The sequence below is a fragment of the Stegostoma tigrinum genome, chromosome 3 (genome assembly GCF_030684315.1).
Source record: "Stegostoma tigrinum isolate sSteTig4 chromosome 3, sSteTig4.hap1, whole genome shotgun sequence".
Classification (NCBI taxonomy): domain Eukaryota; kingdom Metazoa; phylum Chordata; class Chondrichthyes; order Orectolobiformes; family Stegostomatidae; genus Stegostoma; species Stegostoma tigrinum.
This window is the reverse complement of record NC_081356.1, coordinates 138823628-138839744: the sequence shown is the minus strand read 5'-3', so window position 1 is coordinate 138839744 and position 16117 is coordinate 138823628. Positions and strand designations below refer to the sequence as shown.

The 16117-nt window shown below is 41.7% G+C and overlaps 1 protein-coding gene across 4 annotated transcripts in view; it reads left to right on the top strand.

Moving 5' to 3' along the window:
- Positions 1 to 16117, top strand: part of LOC125450882 (nipped-B-like protein) — a 510140-nt gene that overhangs the window by 159120 nt on the left and 334903 nt on the right. For 3 of the 4 annotated variants that reach the window (XM_059644995.1, XM_059644996.1, XM_059644994.1), the window contains 2 exons: positions 4083 to 4697; positions 12114 to 13469. In XM_059644995.1, the coding sequence (XP_059500978.1) occupies positions 4083 to 4697; positions 12114 to 13469 (1971 nt within the window). The remainder of the gene's footprint in view (positions 1 to 4082; positions 4698 to 12113; positions 13470 to 16117) is intronic. The other variant, XM_059644997.1, reaches the window with a different exon arrangement.

Here is a 16117-nt window from a genome sequence, read left to right as displayed (position 1 = left end):
GGCGATTTTAAAGCTTGTGAAGTCCGACCCCACCACCCAAGACATTTTTCCATCCCCACCCTTGATCGCCTTCTGGAGAGACCACTCTCTCCATGACTCCCTTGTCCGCTCCACACTCCCCTCCAACCCCACCACACCCGGCACCTTCCCCTGCAACCGCAGGAAGTGCTACACTTGCCCCCACACCACCTCCCTCATCCCCATCCCAGGTCCCCAGGCTGACTTTCCATATTAAGCAGATGTTCACCTGCACATCTGCCAATGTAGTATACTGTATCCACTGGTGTGGCTTCCTCTACACTGGGGAAACCAAGCAGAGGCTTGGGGACCACTTTGCAGAACACCTCCGCTCGGTTCACAATAAACAACTACACCTTCCAGTCGCGAACCATTTTAACTCCCCCTCCCATTCCTTAGACGACATGTCCATCATGGGCCTCCTGCTGTGCCACAATGATGCCACCCGAAGGTTGCAGGACCAGCAACTCATATTCCACTTGGAAATCCTGCAGCCCAATGGTATCAATGTGGACTTCACAAGCTTTAAAATTTCCCCCTCCCCCACTGCATCCCAAAACCAGCCCAGCTTGCCCCTGCCTCCCTAACTTGTTCTTCCTCTCACCTATCCCATCCTCCCACCTCAAGCCACACCTCCATTTCCCACCTCCTAACCTCATCCTGCCTCCTTGACCTGTCTGTCCTCCCCAGACTGACCTATCCCCTCCCCACCTCCAAACCTATAATCTCCTCGCCACCTATCTTCTCCTCCATCCATCTTTGGTCCGCCTCCCCCCTCCCTATTTATTTCAGAACCCTCTCCCCATCCCCCTCTCTGATGAAGGATCTAGGCCCGCAACGTCTGCTTTTGTGCTCCTGAGATACTGCATGGCCTGCTGTGTTCACCCAGCTTCACGCTTTATTATCTAAGATTGGATATGTTCCTGCTTTTACTTGGGAAAAGGGGAAATTGGTCACAGTTATAGACTAGGAGGACTCCCACTGAAAATGTAAATCAGGTTGAAGTACTTTGTCAAGCTTATTCGTCTTTGTTCTCTGGAGAAGGTGGTTCCAGTGGAGGCTGAGAGAGACAGAATTTGATTGAGATGTGAGGGTTATTTGAAATAAATAGGAAAGTGAAGTTCAAGCCATAATCGAATCTGTTGTCGTCATCTTGAATGGATAATCAGGATAAATGGACATGTTGACCTGCTCTTATTTTTTTTATATCTTATTTTTATTTCTTGCCAAGGCTTATAGTGAAGTTCGCCAGCAGAGAATGAAATCGATAGGGGTGGCGCGCTGGTTAGCACTTTTGCTTCACAGCACTAGGGACCTGGGTTCAATTTCACTCTCAGGTGACTGTGTGGCGTTTCCACATTCTCCCTGTGCCTGTGTGGGTTTCCTCCCAGTGCTCTGGTTTCCTCCCACAGTCCAAAGATGTACAGGCTAGGTGGATTGGGCACACTAAATTGACTATTGTGTTCGGGGATATGTAGATTGTGTGGATGGGTCAGGGTGGATGCTCTGAAGGTCAGTGTTGACTTGTTGTGCTGAAGGGCTGTTTCCACGCTGTAAGGATTCTGTAAAAAAGCTATGCTTACGTCATCTCGTGTGAAGAGTTAGTGCTCCATGTATTGTATTGTATCTAATAACAATCCATTTATGATCAGGGCTGATTGTTGAATCCCAGTTTGTTCAACTTGTAATGTCACTGCAGCTGCTGGGATAGGGTAGTAGTTCTCTGTTCTGTCTCCTTTCTGTGATGTCGTCATTTGGCTGATGGACAGACTAATGCTTTGGGGAAATGTGTTCAAATCTAGCCACAGCAGCTAGTGAAATTTAAATTCAATTAATTCAGGAATTGAAAGCCAGCTTTATTACTGAAATTATCAATTGCTGTAAAAGCTTTTTTTTAAAAAGGGCTAAAGGGATCAAAGATACAGGGTGAAAGTGGGAGCAGGACATTTGATAGGATGATCAGTCATGATTGTATAAAATAGCAGAGCAGCCTTGGATCCAATGACCTACTCTTGTTCCTTTCATTTTTCTTGTTTCTATCTGTTTCAGTAATGTCCTTTAGGGAAGAATATCTTGAATGTTAACTTTGTCTAAATATGTTTCACCAGGCAATGTAGTTAACTCTTCAAGCTCGCTGAAATTGCTAAGCCATTTACAACAAGGGTAATTGGGCTGGTAACCAAATTTTGACTTTTCCATGAATGAAGAAAAGAAAGAGGTGCAGTTTGTTGGATTTGTTTCTGGTCAAGACTAATTTATTTCCTTGTTTGAAAGACAATTCAAACTTATGCCAGGCCTGCAAGCAAGCCAGGTTTCTTTTGGAGCAATGGCATGAAATCCATTGGATAATTCTAATTGTCTTGTTCTCAAAGACATTTGTGTCTGTTGCTATCTTGATGCAGATCAGTAACTGTGTTCAGTATAATTAACAACTTTATCCAAGGTGGATTCATGAAACCGTTTAAATTTAGAACGAACGCACTTTTCCATCATAACATTGCTATCCGTTTTGGCTAAAGGACTGCCAGTAGGGTGGCTCAGTAGTTAATACTGCTGCCCCTCAGCACCAGAGACCTGAGTTCGTTTCCATCCTTGGGTGATGTAAGTTGAGTTTGCACATTCTCCTCATGTCTGTGTGCATTTCTTCTGGATTTTCTCCTACACTCCAGGAATGTACAGGTTAGGTGGATTGGCCATTCATAAATTGCCCGTAGTGTTCATTGTGTCTGTTGAGGGGGATTAGCTGTGGGAAATGCAGGGTTACAGGGATAAACTAGGGGGGCTGTCAGGGTGGGATGCCCTTCATTGGGTCGGTGTGGATTTGATGGGTCGAATGGCCTGCTTCCATACTGTAGGGATTCTATGATTTCTTTGCAGTACCAGTGCTTTCTTGTTAAAAGGAATCACTTTAGGTGTGCCCTTTAAAATTATTCATATGAATGAATTTCTGTGCTTCAGTGCTTTCAGCATTGAAATTGCCTGAGTGTTTGACCTGACAGACAAAATTACCGAGTGATCATCTTGGGCTGGAAGAAAGGATTGGTTGGCACTTCTAGCTTTTCAAAGGATCTACCTTTTTTAACGTCTTGACAGAATCATAGCTGAATCCTTAAATTAGCTATTTATGCTCAACATATTCAACATAATATTTGTTATCATCACCTTTATACCAGCTCATGTATTTTTGGTTAATACTGTCTTGGTGTACCTGTATGTGTGTGAGGGCTTGCCTTGTAAGTGATAATTGAGCTGCGAACATCTGAGAATTGAAATGGAAATGTTACAAGGGCAGACTTTGACTATAATAGACCTGCTCTGTAGAAATTCGGTGTGGTACTCTGGAAAACCAACTTGGTCCCTATTCAGTACTTTGTCTTCAATAACGCTGATTGTCATTTCACTTTGGGGATCCTGTCTTTACCATCGAGAAGGATGAAATTAAATGTATCCCTTCACGCATCTGGTCTACTAGTTACAACTTCCTTCTTCTCTTGATGCCCTCAGCAGCTTTTTGCACTCATATTACTACTTCACAGGACCACTTTTATTTGGTGAATCATGCCAATATTCTTGGTAAATGTTCCCTTGAGGAGCAAGATATTGCAAATCGATCATCCAGGTCACATGGTCACAGATCCGTGTTTCCCTTCGAAAGGCCTCACAATCTAAAGTGCTTTTGATGGGACAATATAGGAAGGAGGCACTCACTGACTTTGTCCTTGTTCATCTGGTTAGCAACAAAACCCAAATGCCTGTGGAAGGTTATTTTGAAGAATAACCTTATCTTTCATCATTTTTATTTTCTGTGGTTATTTTCATTGTAGTGTCGCCTTGACTTTGACATTTAATAGGATAGCTGATGACATTGCCAGCAGGGATGAGGGATTGTAATTAGGATTTTCTTTAAAATCTTGGAATATTTATCATGGAGTATGCAGAACCATACTTGTTAAACTATTGGATGGTGCAGTGACAATTATTTGTCAAGTTAAAATACTGTTTAGAAGTTTTGTACCCTGCAGTCCATGCACTAGATTTGAACTCTACCTTTTTTGTGCTGACAGCATCCAGGCCGCCTCTGATCTTGCAGTCGCCGCCTCCTTACACCTCTCCCAGAGATGCCCCACCTGATATTCTGCTCGACTCCCCAGACAGGATGGGAAGCAAGAAGAAAACTAAAAAGGCTAAGCTCACCAAGGAGGAAAAAGAACAGGCAGATAAGACTGCTATGTATGATATTGTCAGCTCTCCATCTAAAGACTGTACAAAACTCACTTTGAGGCTGACTCGGGTTCGAGATCAGCAGGATGACATGCTCCCAAACATGGACAGCAGTACAGAAAATGAGGCAGAATTGAACAATATACAGTTCCCAGAACAGACTGCCAAACAGCCAGGGACTCATAATGATATCCATGGCTCAATGAATGTTTCTGCTCAATGTGTGCCTCAACAGGAGCAGGCCTTTCTTCAAGTGCAGCAGGGCACTGTCTTACAACAGAACAATGCAATTGGAACAGTGAAAACAGCACAGACACAGCCACTACAGCAACAATCACAACAACAGGCAATGACACCATACGATGAGGTAGAGTTGGATGCTTTAGCAGAAATTGAACGGATAGAACGAGAGTCTGCCATGGAGAGAGAGAGATGTTCCAAGGAGGTACAGGATAAAGGTGAGATTTTGATGTGTGAAAGAGAATCTTGTGAAGTTTGAGGGAAATCCGGCTTTAAAGCACCTTTTGCCTCTCCCATTTTTCACATTTTCCACCCTCAAAGTTGCACTCAGCAGTTGTGGAGAAGGCTGTCAAGAAAATTTTTGTCTGCTACTGTAGCATCTGCTTGGAGGCTGTCTTTCTGCTTTGAGACTGCATGTAGTTCGTAGTTGTGTTGAGAAGCCTTCCACAGGTCACACAGATGTTTTTTTGAACTGGGACTGACAATAATTAAGGATTATCCTTAAATAATTAAGGATGATTTAATGCTTGCAAATGCAGTATTATGATTAAATTGAAGCTTTTAACATACAAGTAATCGACTTTCTATGTTTTGAAATAGTGACTGACTTCTTGGAGATGATTTGAGTTCTGTACTAAACATTGTCAAAAGTCTGGACCTTTTTGCAAAACAGAGTTGCATGTTAACAATTAAGTAATTTTTGTATGCACCTAGGGCAAACTTTAGAATGTTGGTCTACTACTTTCCAGATGATTTCATGGCATAATGCAAGCAGCTGATGGAAAGCAGTGTTTTGGCTTTTCTGTACTGTCTAAAAAACATATCATGCTAAGCAGCAGGAATCTCTTTCTGCATTCTTGCTCATTCTGTGCTATTTGTTAAAAGTTAGAGTTTGTACCATTAGTACAACCATGTCCAATATCTAGGATTGATGCATGCAAAACACCAGTCGTGTTATTTGGGTAAAGAGTTGTAATTCAATTCAGACTTTACCTGTTGGCTTTGTTCTTGGTGGTTCTTGACCACTTGTATACAAGCTGCACTGATTTTGAATTGAATGAATGAAATAATTTGTGCCAAGAATTATGTCCATGGTTGGTCATTCTTCTGGTGTTCTCTGCTTCACTTGACCTTTTTATTCTTGGATTTGCATTTCTGCTATGCAGTTATGATTGCTTGGATTCAGGCAATTAAGTCTTTTGAATCCAGTCCTCTTAGCCCTCTGTTCAGTGCAAACTTGATATTGCTGTTCATGTTTGTTTTACCAAAATAATGTAATCCTTGTGTATATTTGGACTGTATAGTTTTATAAGCTTGTTTGACAGCTTTTTGAAAAAGTGATTTAGTTGCATTTAGATTGGTTTCAGAACTGATCACTTTCAGTTTGCTTAATTTCAATCAAGTTCCACTGACAGCAGCTAAAGAATGTACCATAATGGGGCTGTAACCATCCTAAGTTTTGTACAAGACACTATTAAGCCAAAATAGTGCCGATAGTTTAGCTGGTAGATATCTTGAGCATAAATGTTTGAGACTCAGACTTTAGCTTCAGTAGTTGGCTGCCCTATCAGAAGGGAGCAAACTGTATTAATGGAACTGGGCATGAATAAATATCCAAAAACCTTGCATTTGTTTTATGAACATTGTTGTTAGTGTGAGGTCTAACTTGATGTCCTGATAGATCATAGCATTAAATGACCTTAATATAAACTAATGGAATCCTGTCCTCAAAATTACATGTTAATGGATTACTGCAAAGTGAAATTGTTCCCTCAAAATGCAGCTGAAGAAGGCATGTCATTCTTTGTAGTATGAAGAATTGAGTACAGGAGCAGTGATGTCTTGATGCAATTGTACATCACCTTGGTGAGATCACATCGGGAGTATTGCTTGTATTTTGGCCTCCTTAACTGAGGTAGGATGTGATGACTATGGAGGGAGAACAACAAAGGTTTACTAGACCAATTTCTGGGATGGCAAGACTGAGATATAAAGAACAACTGGATCAGTCGAAGCATATTCATAGAACATAGAACAGTACAGCACAGAACAGGCCCTTCAGCCCACGATGTTGTGCCGACCATTGATCCTCATGTATGCACCCTCAAATTTCTGTGACCATATGCATGTCCAGCAGTCTCTTAAATGTCCCCAGTGACCTTGCTTCCACAACTGCTGCTGGCAACGCATTCCATGCTCTCTCAACTCTCTGTGTAAAGAACCTGTCTCTGACATCCCCTCTATACTTTCCTCCAACCAGCTTAAAACTATGACCCCTCATGTTAGCCATTTCTGCCCTGGGAAATAGTCTCTGGCTATCAACTCTATCTATGCCTCTCATTATCTTGTGTACCTCAATTAGGTCCCCTCTCCTCCTCCTTTTCTCCAATGAAAAAAGTCCGAGCTCAGTCAACCTCTCTTCGTAAGATAAGCCCTCCAGTCCAGGCAGCATCCTGGTAAGCCTCCTCTGAACCCCCTCCAAAGCATCCACATCTTTGCTATAATAGGGCGACCAGAACTGGATGCAGTATTCCAAGTGCGGTCTAACCAAAGTTTTGGAGCTGCAACAAGATCTCATGACTCTTAAGCTCAATCCCCCTGCTAATGAAAGCCAAAACACCATATGCTTTCTTAACAACCCTGTCCACTTGGGTGGCCATTTTAAGGGATCTATGTATCTGCACACCAAGATCCCTCTGTTCCTCCACACTGCCAAGAATCCTATCCTTAATGCTGTACTCAGCTTTCAAATTTGACCTTCCAAAATGCATCACCTCGCATTTATCCAGGTTGAAGTCCATCTGCCACCTCTCAGCCCATCTCTGCATCCTGTCAATGTCCTGCTGCAGCCTACAACAGCCCTCTATACTGTCAACGACACCTCCAACCTTTGTGTCGTCTGCAAACTTGCTGACCCATCCTTCAATCCCCTCGTCCAAGTCATTAATAAAAATTACAAACAGTAGAGGCCCAAGGACAGAGCCCTGTGGAATACCACTCACCACTGACTTCCAGGCAGAATATTTTCCTTCTACTACCACTTGCTGTCTTCTGTTGGCCAGCCAATTCTGTGTCCAGACAGCTAAGTTCCCCTGTATCCCATTCCTCCTGACCTTCTGAATGAGCCTACCATGGGGAACCTTATCAAATGCCTTACTGAAGTCCATATATACCACATCCACAGTTTGACCCTCATCAACTTTTCTAGTCACATCTTCAAAGAACTCGATAAGGTTTGTGAGGCATGACCTGCCCCCCTCAAAGCCGTGTTGACTGCATTTAATCAAGCCATGCTCTTCCAGATGGTCATAAATCCTGTCCCTCAGAATCCTTTCTAACACCTTGCAGACGACAGACGTGAGACTTACTGGCCTGTAATTGCCGGGGATTCCCCTATTTCCTTTCTTGAAGAGAGGAATTACATTTGCGCCTCTCCAGTCCTCTGGTACGACTCCACTGGAGAGCGAGGATGCAAAGATCTTCGCAAGTGGCAAAGCAGTTGCATTTCTCGTTTCCCAAAGCAGCCGAGGACAAATCTGGTCCAGGCCTGGTGACTTGTCAACTTAACGTTTGACAAAATTTTCAGCACATCAGCTTCCTCTATCTCTATCCATTCCAGCATGCACACCTGCTCTTCAAAGGTTTCATCAACTACAAAGTTCGTTTCTTTCGTAAAGACAGAAGCAAAAAACTCATTTAGGGCTTCCCCTACCACCTCAGACTCCACACACAAGTTCCCTGTGCTATCCCTGATTCATTGGCGCTTAGAAGAATGAGGGGGAGTGATGGGAATCTCATTATAGAAACCTATACCATTCTAACAGGATGAAACAGGATAAATAGAGGAGGGATGAGTGGGGAGTCCAGATCCAGGCATTATAGGCCAGGGTAGGGCTTTTAGGATTGAAATGAAGAGAAATAGCCACCCAGAAACTGGTGTGCCTGTGGAATTTTCAGCCATAAAGTGGTTGAGGCCAAAATATTGAATGTTTTCAAGGAGATAGATATAGGTCATAGGCTAAAGGGATCAAAGGATACAGGGAGAAATCAGGAGCAGGGTGTAGAGTTGGATGATCAGCCACGATTATGTTGAATGATGAAGCAGTCTCAAGACTGTATGGCATGATGCTCCTGCTTTCTACAGCCTGTAAGAAAGTACATGACATTTTGGTTTTTGTTGAAATGGGATTGGAGCACATGAAAAAGGGTGTCCTGGCACAAATGGGAACAAAAACAAAGTTGCTGTTTTTGTTTTTGTTTTTGTTCCTGACTTACAGCATCTGCAGTTCTTTTGCTTTTTATCTAGCACAAATGGGGTTTGGACTCCATGGTTACAGAAGGATATTGAATCATAGAATTTTACAGTACAGGAGTCCTTTTGGCTGCTGAAAGAGTTATCCAGGTAGTCCCGTTCTGCAGCCCTCTAAATTCATCAACTTGCAAATATATTTTCCACTGTCTTTAGAAACCTCTGGAATCCACTTCCACCACTTTGCAAGGCAGCACGTTCCAGATCCTGTCGATTCTCAGTAAAGAAGATTTTGTTCATCTCATTCCAAGCTCTCTTGCTGACCATCTTGTAATCATGACCCCTAGCTATAGTAGCAGCTAATGGGGTTGGAGGTTTTGAATTATAAGGTGATGCTGGGTAGGCTGGGACTACTACTTTCAAGGGAGCATAGGAGGTTGAGGGGGGCCTTAGAGATTTATAAAATCATGAGGGGCATAGATAAGGTAAATAACAAAGATCTTTTCATAAGATGGAGGAATTCAAAGCTAGGGGACATATTTTTAAGGTGAGAAGGATTTTAAAGCGACCTGAAGGGCAATTTTTCTCTCTCATGGCTCATTTGTGGAATCAATTGCCAGAGGAAGTGGTAGATGTAGGTATGGTTTTTAAAAAAAAATGTAAAACAAAAAATTGGATAGGTACATAAATAGGAAAGGCTCAGAAGGTTATGGGCAAAACACAGGCAAGTAGAAGTAGTTTCGTTTGGAAAATTTGGTCGGCATGGATGGGGTTGGACTTAAGTGTCCGTTTCTGTGACGTATATCTCTATGACCTCAAGGTCATCTCTGAATCTTATCCATACCAAAAAGAATGAGGCTAATTTCTCTAATTTTTCTTTGCACCTAAAATCTCTTACTCCTAGCATAATTCTCAAGAAGCTTGATACCATTCAGATCCACAAACATCTACTCCCTCCTCCACCAACATTCAATAGCATCAGTGCCTCTACGCGATGCACTGCAGCAATACACTGAAGATGCTTAGACAGTTCTGTCCATGACCACTTCCATCGAGAAGGACAAAGCAGATACATGGGAATGCTGCCACCTTCAAATTCTACTCCAAGCCGCTCGCCATTCAAACTTGAAAATATATCACCGTTCCTTTGCTGTTGTTGGAATCAAAATCCTGAAATTCCCACCCTAAGAGCTTTGTGGGTCAGCCTACCGCATATGGACTGCAGTGGCTGAGGAAGACAGCTGACCACCACCTTTGCAAGGGCAATGGGGAGGCGCTAGCATAGTGGCATTGTTGGAGGACTGTTAATCTGGAGACCCAGATTATGTTCTGAGTACCTGGGTTCGAATCTCTCCATGGCAAATGATGGTATTTGAATTCAATAAATATCTGGAATTGAGTCTAATGATGACTGAATACATTGTTGATTGTTGGAAAACTCATCTGGCTCACTAATATCATTTAGGGAGAGAAACTGCCAAACTTACCCAGTCTGGACTCTGTGATCCAAACCCATAGCAATATGGTTGACTCTTATCTGCCCTCTGGACACTTAGAGATGGGAAATGAATGCTGCTTAGCCAGCGATGCCAGCTCTCCTCCGGCGCTGCTCCTCCCTGGCTCCCTCCCCCCGCCACCCCCTCCCCCAAGCTCCCCCCGTGCCGCCCTCCTTTCTTGAATAAGGTGCTCAAAGAACTGAAAACAATACATCAGCTGTGGTCTGACCAACAATTTGTAGACATGTAGCGTCACTTCCTAGCATTCATTATCTGTGCCTGTATTTATTAATGCAAGGATCTTGTAAGTCTTACCTCATTACCTCACATTTCTCTGGTCATCTGATATTCTTGTTTTGGAGGTGAAAGATTCAGTAGATGGGAGAGATGTCCTGTGATAGACTGAGGAAATATATCCTCTGGACTATAAAAGAACGACAAGTGATCTCGCAGAAACGGACAAGATTCTGAAGTGGCTTGATAGGATCGTTGATCATTTAGCACTGAGATGAGAAATTTCTTCTCTCCAAAAAAAAATGGGGAGTTGGTGGGAAAGTGAAGTTGAGGTAGAAAGTCAGTCTTGATCATATTGAATGCAGAACATGCCTAAGGGTCTGTATGGTCTCTGCTCTAATTTCTTAGGTTGGTTCTGCTGCTGTATTTGATTTACCAGGGATAGTGCTTGATATTAATTATGCTAGCTATGATTCAATTGATAGCACTCCTACGTGAGTCACAAGGTTTCATGTTCACAAAGCAAAATGTGGTATTATTGTCCCATTAAAAATTTTCTGTATCCAAATTGGCTGCTGCCTTTTATTAAATTAATCTCTGTTGTTACGGGCAGAAAAAATCTATTCAGTTGATCATGTCTGCACTGTCTGTTAGCACTGGTCGTTAGATCAACACCAGTAGCATTTGTCAGTGGAGGCAGTCTCTGTTAACGACTATCAATGAGCTTTATGAAATTCATTTCAGCAATGGTATTTAAATGTTGATGAGCTTCGCATGCCTTTATTCCCACACGTGATTAACCATTAAATTGTATGTTACTCAGCTTTATAAAAAAAAAAGCTTGTTATATCTAGTTTACAATGACTAAATCTATTTTTCACTTATTCTGCTTGGGTGCTTTCTCTCTGGCCATAATTATACTTAACTGAAACCCTCCTGTTAAAGATCATAACACCAATGTGAAACGTACATACGCTAATTGTTCTACTTAGTGTTGACTTTTATTCTTACTAGAATTGTTGCCCTAGAGTCATCCCACAGTGTCCGATTTTGCATGAAGAATCTCTGTAGATATTTTACAAATGCACATATGTTTAATGCGATGAAGCACTGTATAATACTTATGAACCTAATTAGCATGGATTTTCAAAGTAAAGGGTCATAGACTGGGCACTGTCTAAACATGGTGCAACTTTAAGACATGTAGAGTGAGTTTGTACTTAGTAACTTAATGACATAAACCTGTAAATTCCATTGGCTTGTACAATGCTTTCCTGGATTATCGCACCCTTAAGATATGCTTTACCTCTTATTTGCTTTGTAGGTTAAAAGGTATTTTCTATAACAAATAGCGAAGTAGCTTGGTTAGCTCATATTGCAACATTATGGGCTATGTTGTCACATAATCCAAAGCTTGTAAAATCAAAAGACTACTAAACCTATCATCATTAACCCTTGATATAAATACTTGTTTCCAGTACTTAGCTTGATGTTTGAAATGGAACACGTTTCCTCAAATGTGATGTAATTAATCTGAGCTACTTGTTAGTGGTTCTGGAGTGGTTCAGTTTCTGGCTGATCCATTGCTGTGTCTTAAGATAGCATCTTACATTGTGCAAGTACATAAGTGATTTTCAATATTTTCTTTGTTTCAGACAAACCCTTAAAGAAACGGAAACAAGACTCATTTCCTCAAGAGACAGCTGGAGGAGGTGGGAGTGGCGCAAATAGACCTGCGCTTTTGGTCAGTATTGATCTACAACATGCAGGAAGAACTGATGGACAGGCAGCCCCTCCTTTAGATTCAGAAAATGTGAAAAAGTCTTTGGAGTTAGTACGGCAGAGTACTGAAGTGTCATTAATGCGGCAAGATGATACATTGGGGGTATTAAAGCCTAAGCCAGAAAATCACCCAGATATTTCAAGGAGAAAATCTGAAAATGAAGGGCAAAAAGACACCAGCAGGCCTGATGTGATCAAACCTAGACCAGAAACTCCAAAACAGAAAAGTGAGATCCGACCTGAGACACCGAAGGGAAAACATGACAACAGGCGAGATGTGGCTAAAGCAACTCCAGAAAAAAGACTCGAAATATCTAAACACAAGCATGAGGGTAAATCTGAACATACAAGAATGAAAGCTGAGAGTCGATCAGAAACGCCAAAGCCACGCCATGAGGGACGACAGAGTTCAGACATTCCCAAAGACAAGCGAGAGCTGAATCAGGAAACCCAGAAACAGAAGTCAGATGAAAAAAATGATTGTGAGCGAGGAAAACTAGATGCATCAAAAGTCAGGAGACCAGATACACCAAAATTAATAAAAAATGAGTCTGATTGCAAACCACCTCGAAATGAGACTCCTAAAAATAACCAGACAGACTGTTCAAAATCAGTGAAAATAGAAAAAAAAGCACGTTCTGATTTAGGGGATCGAGGAGATCGTGGTGACCGAAGTGAGCGGCGTTCACCAGAGGAACACCGGTTGCGGTCAGAAAGCCCAAGGGTCAAACAGGATAACAGGGAGTCTGGAAAAATAAAGTCTGAAATGAAAGATCGAACAGCATTGAAACAGAGTAGAAGATCAGATGTTTCAGCAGGATCATTGAGCAGTAAGGATAGGGATGAGCGAAGATCGGAGGGGAGCAAAGTGAAACCGGAGACACTGAACACACTTTCTGACAAAGAAAAGTTCCCCAGCTATCTACTGGGGGGAGGAAGGTCCAATGCACTAAAAAACTTTGTAATTCCAAAAATTAAGCGAGATAAAGATGGTAATGTTTGTAATGAGCAGAAGGAATTGAGAAAGTCAGTGGATAAAAATGAATTAAAGTTGAAAGTGGAAAAGATGGATCTAGTGGAGGACCTGAAGAAAGTAATCAAACCTGTTGTGGTTCTTCATAAGTTGCCCTTTGATGAAGTGCAGAAATTTATCAAGGATAATGAAGACAAAAATGCATCAAGAAGTTCCAGCAAATCGAAGAGTCGATTGCCCTCCAAGCCAAGTAAAGGTAATGTTGCTTTTTATAATGTGTTTAGTTGGGATAAGGTCTTTTCAAGTTTTATGTATAGCTTGTTTATTTTTGATGTCATTTGTAAGGATATATTTCATCTCTGGTACATCTAGGGAGGCAGTGGCCTAGTGGTATTGTCACTGGACTGTTAATCCAGAGATCAAGGTAATGTTCTTGGGATCCGAGTTTGAATTCCACCGCAGCAGCTGGATTCAATAAATATCTGGAATTAATTGTCTAGTGACGACCATGAATCAATTGCCAGTTGTTGGGAAATAAAACACATGGTTACTAATGTCCTTTAGGCTAAGGAAACTTCCATCCTTACCTGGTCTAGACTACATGTGGCTACAATGTGGTTGACTCATAACTGCCCTCTGGGCAATCAGAGATGGGCAATGAATGCTGGCCTAGTCAGCATGAATGAATTTGAAAAAAGATCCCTTCAGTAATGCAGGAGCACCCTCCAGTGGCTCAATGTTAATATAGCAGCCTATAGAAAAACCTAGCCGAACATTTGCTTTGTGATGTGCTTCACCATGGCTTTTAAATGTACCATCCCGTAGGATTGTCACATCCCCAGTCCTCACCCCAAAAACAGATGTTTCTTTCTAGTGTTAGTAATCATTTTGCATGCTTTCTCTTCTATGCCTATATTGTTTTAAATCCACATTCTGCTTAGGTACTATGCTTTTTAAACTTGTATTTATTTATCACCCAGTTGACTAGTGAGTACCAAATTATGAATTGCTGTGTAAAGACATTACTCCTACCGACCTTTGTTCTTCAACCAATCAGTTTCGATCTGTACCTTCTGATTATTGCCATGAGCAATTGAAAACAGTTAAACAACTCATGATTTTTGAGCACCTCTGATTTCTTAGCATTTCTGTCCTTAGACCAGAGAATGATGTCATTGTCCAGTGTATCCCTGCAACAGTAATCTTACATGCAATAGATTATTATAGATTTTATAGCTATTTACCCCTTTCCCTCTAAAGAAGGGACATTGGACCTGAAATGTTAATTAGGCTTTCTCTGTGCAGATGCTGCCAGACCTGCTGAGTTTTTCCACCAGTTTGTTTTTATTTTATTTTTCAGCATCTCCAGTTCTTCATTTCTTTTTAAAAAAACACTCCTTTGTCTACCCAACTCTGTTTTTATCTGTCTGTCTGGGCTCCATTTCCACCTATCATTTATCCGTTGCCATCCTCCACCACCCCCCCCCCCCCCCCCGCCGCCCCGACCCATTCTTTAGCATATATACATATATATTCTCATCTACAATCAGATCCAAACAAGGGTCACAGGACCTGAAATGTTAATTCAGCTTTAACTCCACAGATGCTGCCAGGCCTTTAAATTTTTCAGGCAGTTTCAGATTTTGTTTCTGATTTTCAGCATGCAGTCTTTTTTGCTTTGTTTATTGACTGTGTGATCTGTCGAGGTTGTTTTGCCATTTGTTATGACCATCGCTGGAACTGGTTGATCCATTCCAGTAAACTTCATCCAAACCCTTAATGTGTTTTTAAAAGTGTGATGTCTAGTTTTTACTCAATTCCAGTAGTAGCTTTAGCACAAGTTAATGGTTTTTCGGCTCCTTTTCATTTATGGAGCATAGAATTTAAAATGCGTGTTAATTATTCTGGTGATTTATTCAATCAGTTTCAAAGGTTTGTGCGCCTACGCCCCAGATTTTTGTTGTTGTAGAACACTCCCAAAAATACCTTCTTAAAATTGGGCCATTTGACTTAGATCTTTTCAATCTTTCTACAAAAAGGCTTTAATTTACTGATTGTTGAATTCCATCTACTGAGTCCACCTTTTATGAACAAAGGAAAACAGAATCGCAAAGTTATTACAGTGCAGAAGGAGGCCACTCAACCTAGCCCGTGAACTGTAGCTAGTTCAGGATTAAAATTCACAGTGAAAGGGCTGTAAAGTTGCCAGAAATAGCAGTAAATCTGAGGAAAGGGAGGTTTTAGAATATGTCAAAGGAGCACTAAGAAACTTAAGGAAAAAAGGAGAGTAAGATATGAATGCAGTTTAACAATTAAAAATGGACTGTGAAAGCTTCTATAGGCTTGCAGAAAGGAAAAGTTTGGTTGAAATGAATATGGGCCCATTACAGGAAGTGTCTGGAGCATTTATAATAGGGAATAGTAAAATGACAGAGAAGCCAAATGATTACTGCGGATGCTGTAAATCAGGAACAAAAACAAAGTTGCTGGAAAAGCTCAGCAGGTCTGGCAGCATCTGTGAAGGAGAAAACGGTTAAAGTTTTGGGTCCAGTGACCCTTCCTCAGAACTGATTAAATGTTGGCTAGGGAGCAGCGTTGTGCATTGAAGTGGGAGGTAACAGCTAATTCACGGTCTTTTTTGCGACTAGAATGTAGGTATTCTGCAAAGCGGTCACCAAGTCTACGCTTTGTTTCCCCAGTGTAGAGGATACCACATTGTGAGCAGCGAATGCAGTAGACTAGATTCTGGGAAGTGCAGGTGGAGTGTTGCTTCAGCTAGAAGGTATGTTTGGGCCCTTGGATACTGGGGAGGGAGGAGGTAAATGGGCAGGTTTTGCACCTTCGCCGGTTAGAGGGAAAGGTGTTGTAGGGCTGTGGCGAGGTGTTTGGTGTGAAGGAAGTGTG